The sequence below is a fragment of the Gallus gallus genome, chromosome 3 (assembly GCF_016699485.2).
Source record: "Gallus gallus isolate bGalGal1 chromosome 3, bGalGal1.mat.broiler.GRCg7b, whole genome shotgun sequence".
In the NCBI taxonomy this organism is placed as follows: Eukaryota; Metazoa; Chordata; class Aves; order Galliformes; family Phasianidae; genus Gallus; species Gallus gallus.
This window is the reverse complement of record NC_052534.1, coordinates 62,503,037-62,515,555: the sequence shown is the minus strand read 5'-3', so window position 1 is coordinate 62,515,555 and position 12,519 is coordinate 62,503,037. Positions and strand designations below refer to the sequence as shown.

Genomic DNA, 12,519 nt, shown 5'->3' with positions numbered 1-12,519 from the left:
TTGTAAATCCTACTCTAAAGTGCCCTACATAAAAAGAACTAGTTACTGTAATCTCAACATGAAGAATTCACTGCTTTTAAAGGCTCTTTTCAGAAAGGAAACATTAAAAACATTTTGTATATTAAGCAATGTTGGATTTTTCATTTTTTTCTCCTATAGATATTATTTTATGCTCTTGTATATTGAGTCTTTTTTTTTCTTTTTTTTCCTTTTTTTTCTTTTTTTCCAAATTGCATATAGTATCTGCATAATGGAAACAAAGCACAATTGAAATCACAGAGCCATATTCTGCTTGTGCCTTGTAGAATTATAATTTAGCCTTACCATTTCCTGCACCGCATTACGGAGTCATGGAACAAGAAATATGTCCTCACCACAAAGGTGAAACTGATACTCACATATTTGAGAGAAAGCCAAAATTCATCCTCAAAAAAACCAACCCTGCTTAAAGTCAGTGGAGTTTAGTATTTTTTTCTTCTACTAATACTGAGTCAGCTTTCAGTGAGCTGTCATGTTGCTTTAGGTTGAGGAATAGAATGAGTGGATAGGAATAACTCCATACCCAGAGAGTGGTGGTCAATGACTCAGTGTTTGGATGGAGATCAGTGACAAGTGGTGTTCTGCAGGGGTCTGTACTGGGGGCAGTTCTCTTTAATATCTTTATCACTTACTTCAGCAGTGGGATCGAGTGCACCCTCCGCAAGTTTGTGGATGGCACCAGTCTGTGTGATGCAGTCGACAGACTGAATGGACAGAATGCCATCCAGGTGTAAACAGACTTGAACAGTGGATCCAGGAGAACCTCACAAAGTTCAACAAATCCAAGTACATGGTCTTGCACCTGGGTCAAGGCAACCCCCACTATCAATACAAGCTGGGGGATGAAAGGGTAGAGCATAGCCCTGCCGACTTGCTGGTACTGGTGGATGGCAGGCTGGACATGAGCCAGCAATGTGCCCTTGCAGCCCAGGAAGCCCGTCGTATCCTGGGCTGCATCAAAAGAAGTCTGGCCAGCAGGCTGAGGGAGGTGATCCTGCCCTTCTATTCTGAGCTGGTAAGGCCTCACCTGGAGTACTGCATCCAAATGTGGAGCCTTCAGTATGGGACAGACATAGACCTGTCGGAGCACATTCAGAGGAGGGCTGTAAAAATGCTTCGAGGGATGGAATGCCTCTCCTATGAGGACAGGCCAAAAGAGCTGGGGCTGTTCAGCCTGGAGAAGACTCCAGGGAAATCTGATAGTGTCTTTTCAGTATCTAAAGGGGACCTAGGAAAAGAAGGGGACAGATTCTTTAGTAGTGTCTGTTGTCTGTTGGACAAAGAGAAATGGTTTCAAACTAAAAGAGAGGAATTTAGGTTGGATATAAAGAATTCTTTTAAAATAAAGATAGTGAGGCACTGGAACAGTTTTCCCAGAGAGGTGGTAGATTTGTCCTTGGAGACATTCAAAGTCAGGCTGGATGGGGCTCTGAGCAATTTGATCAAGCTGTAGGTGTCTCTATTCACTGCAAGGGAGTTGGACTAGGTGACATTTTAGATCCCTTCCAACTCAAAGAATTCTATGATTCTATAATTTTTTACCTGGCAGTGGGTCCACAGACACTGTAATGCATGTTTCAGTCACACTTCCCCTGTGAGGAACTAGGAACTTGATCTGAGTACCCTCACATCTGCCAGTGTGAGGACCCAAGATACACTGGGCATTCAGCAGGAATGGTGCTCAGATTTATAAGGGCATGTAACAACCAGACAAGGGAAAATGGTTTTAAACTGGAAGAGGGTATATTTAGACTAGATATTAGGAAGAAATTCTTTACTGTGAGGGTGGTGAGACACTGGAACAGGTTACCCAGCAAAGTTGTGGATGTCCCCTTCCTGGAAGCATTCAATATCACAGTTCCTTCTGAGAAGTTAAATGATAAAGCCCACAGCAGGCTGTTAAAAAGGACCAAGTCAAATACAGATGCATTTCCAACACTGACAAAAACCAGAATGGGAAGCCAATAGGGCAAATATACATGAAGGGATGAACACGCTAGTGGAGAGACTTCTAAGGACAGAGATAGCAGGAAGTCTCTTCTCCCCAGCTGTTGTAGCTTCAGATAGTGTTATAAGGATATATATACAGGTTGAATAAGGTAACACTCTAGATAACCTCATGCTTTTTAACCGAAGGGCATCATTCAGGAGGTGGTTTGTAATAGCACGGAAAGCAACCTACTCACAGCTTCACCAGCAGCTAATGTGTAAAACACTTCACCTTCACTACAATTAAGTCATTCAGAAGAAGGAAAAAGAGTTGATATAATTTAAGACTTCCCCCCAAAGCAAACGATTATACATTACTATAGAAATATTTGGTTATTTGCTGAAAACATGAACACGCTTCCTTTGCCTTGAAGTGTATTTTTTCTTAAATGTCAGAGTATGTATGTATCAGCAGGAAAATTATCCTGTGAAAAGGCATATTTCTCATAACATGACCTTGCAAATGACACCTTGCATGACATCAGAGTTTATTCCTGGCTGGCTGGCTGCTAGAGAGCTACCATTAATTGCAAACAATGTTCTTTTTAAGATTATTTTTTAATAAAAAGGTGACTTTTATAATTGTAAGGCTATAGAGAAGCAAACAGCTTGTTTAACAAGAACTTAAAATGTGGCACTTGATCAATGACAGGTTGGTCAAGTGTCATTTAACAACCTCTGATAATAATATTAAGTCCTTTTCATTCTTTTTTTTTTTTTTTAATGTCAAATTAAAATCATTCTTCTACAAGCCCATGTACACCATGTATGTTTTTACCTCTTCGCCTCAGCATTCACTTTTACCAAACTATTTAGTTTGGTTTTACCATTTAAATACCACAGGAAGATATTGGACCATAGAACATACCTTTCTGTAGATATGATCTACTAATTAAACACAGATTAATTATTTCTGCATTGATAGCCTTGACTAGAACAACAAGCTCATCTTTACATCTCTTCCATAGCTTCCATAGTTCCAACACAAGGAACTGTCTGGGATGCTTGTTTATTCCCTTAGAACTGCTCCCTCTGAGCAACCCCCCAAGCTCTGGCTCTCTCATAGCTCAGGAAAAGGTACTGGCTGCCCTCACAGCAACATTCTTGACTTCTCAATGCTTGGATTTGCAGATAACTCTGCACGTCCTACAAATACAGGAGTTTAGGCTGAACAAAGAATAGACCAAAGAAAGATGCCTCTCAGCTCATCATTTGGCTTCAGTTACTTCCTCAGCTTCCAGTAGCATGTGCCAAAAGCTCCTTGACATACAAGAAGCAAGCAGGGCTTAGTAAATACCCATGGCAGATTCGTCCAGCCAAAACACAAATTGCTTCTTGAGTACCACGGAAAAAAACATACCTCACCTTTGTATACTAAGAAAATATTATGGGAATATAGTACAAAGTTGCTAATAAACTGTATATTCACATCTCAGCTAAACACACACATATATTTTCTATGTGTTAATGTACAAGCTGAGCTAGAAACTATTTGAGTTGGTACAGCCTGCTGTTCCTTTTCTGCTTCAGCAGTATTTAAAGTAGAAGAACTAACAGCTTAACAGCTGGGAACAGGAGAGGGAGGCACCGCACCCCAATAACCCACATGAGGATCAGTGCTCATCTCTTCTCCAGACTGGGCCCTCCATCCCGGTTTCTGCACAAAAGCTGGATGTTCTGCCCTGTGGCTCTGGTGCCAAGCCCTGCTCCTCAGTTCAGTCACCCACTTTCCTTCTTCTTCAGAACTTACCACAGCCTGGGGACTGCCCTAGCCCTGGCCCCAACACAGCAGCCCGATCTCTGCGTGCCTCCTGAGTTCCTCCTGAACCGCCCTATGGTCACTACAGTTACACAAATAAAGGGATTTCCAGTTTAGCAAACTTCATTATTTTTGATGTAAGTCTTGTCAAATGCTTCTTCCTCCTGATGTAACTAATAGAAAATTCCAGGAAATCATTCATAAAACTGAGGAAAATATGAGTGGATGTTTGGTCTGGCTGGAGCCACAAACAGAGCAACCAGGCAGGACGGTCCTGGAAGACACACAGGGATGCTGCGCCAAGCTTTCAGAACTCTATTTCATCACAGATTTTAATTCAGGATATGCGGCTTTCCTGTCACCTAAGTCATGGCATTTCACCCATTTCTGGCTTCGCGGGAGGAGGATGAGATGAATGCTCCATGCCGCAGCCCAGGCCTCCTCCTCACTAACACCACTGCCAGCCCACAGGGCCCAGCGAGGAATGTGTGGCTGTTGGAACACAGCACTGCTTCTCAGGTTGAAGAGCAGAGAATAAGAGGAGAATAAAGCAGAAGGACGGTGCTAAGGGCTATTGTTATCTCCCAGGCTGTGCCACGTTCCTTTGCTCTGCAAAATTTTCAAAGCAGAAGTTTTCTGCTACTCTGTGTCTGTAGAACCTCACCAAGTGTTTATTACACACATGTAAAGTAGATTTCCAAAACAAATGATTTAAATACATATTACTATTCTTATTTTAATACTGTGCTGATAAAGGAAAAAAAAAAAAGCCTTTTAAATAATAATGCAGTAAAACCATACTATTATGCTTTTAGAATTATATATTAAAAGCTATCAGAAATAAGTGCTAGAAATATTCACGTACCTACCAGCACTCCTGTCATTGGGCACATAGCTTGTGTTGTTTGGAGACTAATTCTGCGTATTGTTACTCTGCTCACTTTCTCTCATGAGCCTGCATTGCTTCCCCATGTCCTTTCCTTCTCCAGATAACGACAGTCTCCTTTCAGCTTCCTCCTCTTTCTACTTTTATGACCTCTTTGAGGATCGTGCCTTCACCCTCTGGCTCACCTTCACACTGCCAGTGCTGTTTGCATGATTGCTCCGAGGAGAATTCCCTTTGCTGCAGCTTCCTGTTGCTATGTGACCTCTGTGCTGGTGTTCTGCTTCATTGTGCTGCGTGTGCCACACCATGCCAGGTCATACTGTGCCATTCCATGCTGTGCCATGCTGTGCTATGCTATGCCATGCTGTGCCAAGCCATGCCATGCTGCGCTGTGGCATATTGTGCCATGCCATGCTGTGCTGCCTGGCCCTGCACACCTGCTCAGCCCTGTGTACCCTGTTCTTCTGCCCTCTCCAGGGCTTAGCTTTGTGGCCAGCACTTTGGGAAGCTGAGTCACTGAAAGTGGACTGCACAATTCCAAGGTGCGAGGCAGTTCATATGAAATCCAAAGGTGTGCTTGTAAAGAATGCAAGACACCACAGGAATAAAACCACCTCTCAGTTTGAAAGCAAAGCTCTTTTAAGGTTGTTGGTTTTTTTTTTGCATAACTGCTTGTAATGCTTTGTTTTGTAAATTCAAGTAGGAATAAGTTCTACTACGTGAAACCGTAACACCCTCCATGTCACCCAAGCTTTGAATTATGTGCTGAAAGCTCCAGTTGCAACCACTTGAGCAACAGGAGGGTAACTACAAAGTGGCTGGCAGCAGGAAGAGGCCTGGTTTGGTTGCTGAGAGCGAAGTCATGTTAGCAGAGGGCTGCCAGAGTTCCCCAGCTTGGCTGCAAGGCAGAGCGAGGCAGTGCTCAGCTCACAGCTCAGCTTCCTCTGCAGGTTTATCCCAGGTTCTGGCGGGTGCCCCAGCAGCGCTGCACTCCCTGCAGGGACAGCTGGTGGGCACATGGTGATGGTATTACTGCTGCCTGTTTCCATAGGAGCCTCATGCAGCACTGAGGGTAAAAACATGTGGTGAGAGAAAAGTGCATTCAAATAATGCAACTTCTCACACCCACACTCAAAAAGGGAAAATATTTATAAACAATTCTGCCTTTATTTATAAAGTTTCCATGGTTCTCCTTTGTCAGATTCCATCTGTGCTTTCCCTGAGACAGTTCTTATGCTGCACTTATTCTCTGCCTCTAATTTCTCAGAAAGGAAACACAGTTTCATTCGGGGGCTCGTCAAAGATGGTGCATTTATCTAGTACATTTTAAGGCTGGATATTAGAAGGGGACAAAACAGTGACACAGGAGGCCCCACGCCTATGCCACAACATCTTGAGGCACTGCTGTATTAATGCTACCTGCTCCATTTGGCTGTGGGCAGTGAGGCTACTGCATGGCAGAGAGGTAGAACTGGTCAGTTTCCCTGAATGTCAAAGAAAGAGCAGTGTTGCATCCCACGAGAACTAGTGTGGTCCTGTGCTGACTTATTCTTGCACAAAGCATGCATTTAATGTGTACAGCAGTGTTTCCACCCACTTTTTGAATACCATTTCTACTGATTTGCATTGCTGTTATGTAGGAAATGGTGTCAAGCTGCAGGATGTTCACCGCAGCTTGATAGTGAAATAGAAGCAAATGCTGGTTCATAAGTAAGATGAAGGATATTAACTCAAAACAGTCAATAAATCCTTAGGAAATGTCCTTCCTGACCTCTGTTGTTTATTGCTATTAAAAATGTGGAAAAAAATCCCATGCATTTTTTCTGTATGACATAGTCACCACTGGTATACAGAATATATATTAGCAAGTCCTTTGGCTCTCCCTCAGCACTGTAGTCATCATAATTTGTTATTTTGAGGAAAAGATGTACATATGTGCTGGGAGGACTGGGGGAAGGAAATCATTAGTTCTTGAAAGCTGCGCTCAGAGACTGAGGTTCAGTTTTTTATTTTCTGAAAACTCTTTGCATCCCCATAGCTTCAGTTCCTTAATTTTTATTGTCATCTCAAACTTTAGACACCAGTTCCCTGAGCCATTTGCTTCATCGTTCCCCTTGGGAAACTCCTGTTTCTTTTATCTCAAAAGATTCACCAGAATACAGCTATCTGGCATTTGTGTGACATACACATGTGCACAGGAGGATATGAGAGCAGAAATGCATCATCAGCATTTGACAGACATGTTTACTGGATTCATAAGCAGGAAGCAGCTATGAATGTATGTGGTAATGGACAAAACTAAACTTTTGCTATCAGAGGGATTTAAAAAGGGGAAGAGCATATGAGGCAGGTAATTACATCTACTTATTACTTACAGCTTTTACTGAGATCTTTGCCTTACAAATGCTTGTCCCCTGTGCATTTCACCTCAGTATACATTCCTCCTATCAATATCCTTTATGGACACTTTATTGACACACATTTAAGAACTTCATAGAAAAGGCTTTGGCTTATATGAGGGCTGCTAAGATTTCAGTACCTTATATCCTTGTTCCCCACAAGACATCACTACACAGACTATTCCAAAAAATGCTCACGGGGTGGCACCACTCTGATACCCATAAATCTAAGGATAACTGTTGGAAAAATTAAACTATGAAGACTCTAAGCAATACAAATTAATTAAACAAGGCAGAGGAATGTTTTAACAAATGCCTTCCATCCACACAGCCCATCTACACTTTAAAGATAGAACACAGAACAGCCCGGGTTGGTAGGAACCTCAGGGATCATAAATCTCCAGATTCATGATCAATTCAAAGATAATGCTACTATATTTCCATCGGAGTCAGCAGTAGATGCAATCATCTCCAAATACAATCCTTTGCCTCCTGGCAGACTCTTGAAAAGGAGATGGAGGTATAACCAATGCCTGACATGACTGAGAGAATGATGAAGGCTCTGCATAGTCCAGCCCCAATTTAGGTAACAGTGATGCACATTGGAAAATATTTTCTCTTTAAAAACTTCAGTAGCAACATTTTTAGATTCAAAACAAATGATAGAACTATTTTATTGGATCAACTTTATTTACAGTGCCAGGGAGAACTGATGAATTAAACAGACGCGATACTGTCATTTAGAGGGGGGCCTAAACTGCAATATATGACACACTGTCTGTCTTTTTCTTTAAACCCCTTTTCTACTCTCTCAGCACTGCTCACAAAACTTCAGTAATTCACTGACAATGAAACTTGGTTTTCTACATAATACTTCCTGGATATTCCTAAGGGTTTTGTAAATCAGAAGTTAAAAATTATTGATATCTCCCTCTGTGTAGGCCTTGCATAAGACAAGACCACCTTTGCTGCACAGTTCCTCATGATTTCTTTTAATAATTGCTAACCTATGTGAAGAAGCTCCCATAAGATGGAAAGTGATGCCCATCAGCCCTGCCACTGCCCTTAATATCCACATAATTCTCTTTATCTCCTTGGCAGAAGGCCACTGTTTTTGCCATGCCCTGAATGCACTGATAAGCAGGCCAAGTAACACATCAGCCTGAAGAAGCTGTTGACTTTCCTTTTCAAATCTACATTCTCTCTTTTTTTTTTTTTTTGCACAAGAGATCCTTTCTGCCATCATTACTCCATTTATGAGCTTCTCAATGAAGGCTAGGAAAGCACTGAGAGATAACAGATATCCTATCTACTGCAAGTTTTCACCTCATACTGGTTGCCTGGTCTGGGCTGCTCATTAAGAGCACTGACCTCATAACATCTGAGAAGTTTCTGGGAGTCAACACTACCTACCTCCAGTGATCCCAGAAAAAGACGTTATGAACTCCCAAGTGAAGTACTTTGCTAAAGCAGATCAATCAGCTTCAAAGTCCTGTCAGCTCCAGACATGGAGCAGCAGCCTATTTGCAGATAGGCTTCTCTGTTGAGAAGGACTTAATCTCACTGAGCAGCCATCTTATGGTAACTTGTGCAGCTTAACGGCTCACCTTTCTTAGGCACTATCTGCAGAACTGACTTTCCTCATTCTTTATTTAAGAATCGTTTTTTCTTTCTGTGTATTACATAACACGTGACTTTCTGAACAGGTCCTCCTTCTATGCATCATCTTGCGCAGAGCTATGTACTCTCTAGACTTTGTTTTCCTGAGACTTCTGGCCAGTGCTCTTGACTTCCTCCAGTAAAATGCAATCCTCATCATTATCATGCATGTAAAGGTCTATATTTTGAATGCTGGATAAATTGTGAATATTTTAAATATTTTCCTGAGACCATCAAAGACTCAGCATTGATAATCTCAAGCCTGCCTGGCAATACTTCCTTCTTAGTCCTCATTATTTTGAATACCTCTTTCAGCTTGAATATCCAAAGATAATTCTGCAATTTCAAAGGTCCTGACAGATTGGTTTATTTTCACTTTAGCTGTTTGCTCAAGTTTTTTGCTATGCTTGTAAGGGTTTCCCTGCTCATTATGCATGTGACTCTTCAGTATCCCACTGCCTTTTCACAGGCCGAGGTATCTTCTAATATCAATACACATACATTTCCTGCAAACTGCTCTTCAGACCCTTGCCTCATAACAGACCCACTCAATTTCCTGAATCATGCAGACAATATGAGAGGATTTCACATATGTTAAGTACACGATGGACACAGAATAGCCATCCCCTGAGATGCCCTAATACCTTCTGAAGATCTTTAAAAAGGGAACCTGCATGTGGCAGTCACCTGGGCTTAGGTGAACACACTGCTTATCAAATCAATTTCATTACTTTGTAGAAAAATTAATAATAGAAAAGCAAAACTCAGAGGTATTAGACAAGAAATAAATAAATATTTTTTTCTTTATATAATATTACTCTGTGTAAACACTGCAGAAGCATCTAGTTCAGAACATGCATGAGTTTTATGAGAGGTACAACAAAAAATCTAATCTCAACTTACACACTTTATCATTAAATAAACATGTCGTGAATTAGATGAGCACTGGGCAGACAGACAAGCACAGAATCGTATGGCTAGCCAAATGCATTATTTATCAGCTAGTAGAGCTTCTGTAATACAACCCTGTACACTGACTTATTTATGAAGTACAGTAAGAAAGACACTGAACTAGTGTATGAACAAAATACGGTTTTATATTCTGCTAAAATGCAAACTAAAAATGAAACTAACAAACATGAGCCGAAACGAGGCCATAATGTTCTATCCACGCTTTAAGAAATATTAAAGCAGGTATGTCAAAACAAATGAAGGCAGGCACTTGTAATAACTGTGAAAGATGACACCAAGCTTCTGGTTTCTCAAGCCACCAAAGAGCTTGTGCATTGCAGGCAGCAGGACTGAGAGGTTCCCTTTACGTGAAACTCATCCTCCTCCTAAGCACTGATGGCAAACCATTCCCATCGTTGCCAAGCTCGGCACACATAGAGATTTGGGCTGGCACTGCTAAGACTAAACTACAATAATCCTTTAAATTAAAATTTGTCACACAACACCGGGAAGGTGACTCAGAATGCAAAATCCTTTTCTCCACACTTCTCTGGCCTCTAGGCCCTGCTGGCAGTGGTGAGGCCCATCAGTGCCTGTTCTCACTGTAGTCTCTCTGACACCAACCCTTTTGCAGAATCACAGGATCCAATGGAGCCAAACTAGTATTGAAAAATATCCTCTTTCTTCTTTAAATCAGAGTCAGAGTGCTGGTACAGTATCAGTAACTCCTGGAGAACAGCTCTCTGGCATCCCACTGTCTGGAGTTGAATTTCTAATCCCGTAACTGAAGTACCTAAGATTGCCTTGCACAGTTCACTGACATGCAGAGCAATGCCCAAGGGCTACACTTTTCTCTCACTTTAACTAAGAAATGGAAATGGAAATCAGTTCCTATTACTGCCTTCATAAGAGTCTGGATCCCGTGGTTCTTCATATGAACTACAGGAATCTTTTTGTGCCTTCATAAGCCACTGCACATCCAGTTACTGAGGTTTTAAGTTGGTGTAACTGTTTAGGATAGTATTCTAGTTTGCTTAACTTTAGGCAGAGTTAATTTTTAAAATGAGAGTGCCAACAAAGAAACTCAAAGAGTCACTGATGAGCATACAGATAAATAAATTATTTTCTCATTTATTTGTTTCACACACTGAACTGTAAGAATTCCGACTTTCATTTTCTTGCATTTTTTAGTTTTCAGGTTAGCAGCTTTCTTGCATTTTCTCAATCTCACTTTTTCCAGAAGTGATGATTGAAGTTTTGCGTAAGCTGAAATTTAAAAACTGAAGATCAGAGACGCGTTAAAATAGGGAAACTTTTTGGATGAAGGGAGAAAAGAGACTAGCAGGTATTTTATCAGCTGTAAGAGTGAGGGGTTTTGACATAAAAGGTTTCCTAAATGTTCAGACAGTGAGGAAAACTGAGTGCAAAGAAGCTACTGAGGCTCTCTGCTGTTAAGTGGCCTGAAAAGAACAGTCTTTATGACTTGCTCTGCATTGGCTAAGTTCCCATAGTAAAACAACTGCCTAGCAACCCAGACTTTCCCACAACATTTCCTTACACAAACTGTGTGCCCAGAAAAAAGTACAGCACCTAGTATTCTCTCTGGATAATCCCTTTATTTGAGAGCTATATTTAGTTCTTTGTACACATTTGAGCTCTAACTAACAGTTCAACTCCTGTCATGACAGACGCTGCAGGCAAAGTCAAACCAGTCCTATCTGTGCCGCAAGCTGTACAGTAACCATGCACCCAGAGCAGGTTATCTGTGCATCAGACAGACAGCTAGGTTGCTGCTTCCCTCCACTGTGTTTCCCCTAACAAAGGCAGGAAGCCATGACTGCTAGCAAAAAATGTACAAATATCCTTTCTATTGAAAAATCTGTTTTGTGAACATAAAGGGAGGTCTCCAGCTTGTGCTACATAAGGCTGGAGAAGTCCATCTGAAGACATAAATAGTTTAGTAATTTAAAATACATGCTGGTTTGAACATGTGAAATACTTTCTTCTTTTTTCTTCTTTCATTTACTACCTTTAAGGAACGCTTACAGTCATACAGTAGATTTACTAGTGGTTATATTTTCTTATGTGACATCTCAACTGCAGCAGCATCTTGCAACTGAATATTTAAGCTGCTTTCCTCACAGTTTCAGCACGAGTTGCCTTTATCCTTCCACAGCTGATCCTGAGCAACATACTGACAGGACTGCTGAAAACCCCAATCTGCCCATATGTTACATGGAAGCACAAGTCTTCTTGCCCCCCCAAAAGACATCACAGTCTGAGAAACACTGTAGATAAGCTGCAACTGGCACAAATAAGACAGCACTCTTAATCATACATACAGAAATTAAGGCAGAAACTTACTTGCTGTCTTCATAACTTCCCCAGGAACACTCTTTTCAAATGAGTTCAACAGGAAATTGTGGTAATTAGGGGTAAGCTGCGTGCCTGCAGCTTAAACCACCAGCTGCAAAGTGCAAAGGCAGCCAGCACTGGATTGGTGAGCTACAAGCAACTGCCACCTCCCCTCCTTGCACTTTACATGTAAATTTTAAACAAACTGTGTGTGGAGAGAAGTTCTTTTAACAAAGATCTACATGAAATATGTCTGTGAAAAGGCTTGATTACTCCTAATAGTAGCTCTATGCTTGGAACAGTAATACCTCTATGAAATGCTCTGAAACCTAAAAATGAAAAGCATCCTGGATGTCCTATCATTTATTATTGATCTTATCAGGAGATGTATTCTATGTCTTTACCAAAGGCTAAATTGACCTTTTACAGCCTCTTGGTCGTACAGGCATGAATGTGAACAAATCAGGAGAAGTGAGCTGAGG

The 12,519-nt window shown here is 41.3% G+C and overlaps 1 protein-coding gene across 3 annotated transcripts in view; it reads right to left on the bottom strand.

The window, feature by feature from the left end:
• CEP85L (centrosomal protein 85 like) overlaps positions 1–12,109 on the bottom strand; it is a 146,351-nt gene extending 134,242 nt beyond the window's left edge. The window contains exon 1 of one of the 3 annotated variants that reach the window (XM_004940276.5): positions 4,653–12,109. In XM_004940276.5, the coding sequence (XP_004940333.1) occupies positions 4,653–4,680 (28 nt within the window). In that variant the 5' untranslated portion in view covers positions 4,681–12,109. The remainder of the gene's footprint in view (positions 1–4,652) is intronic. The other 2 variants (XM_040697570.2, XM_004940277.5) reach the window with 2 other exon arrangements.
• Between the last annotated feature and the right edge of the window lie 410 nt (positions 12,110–12,519).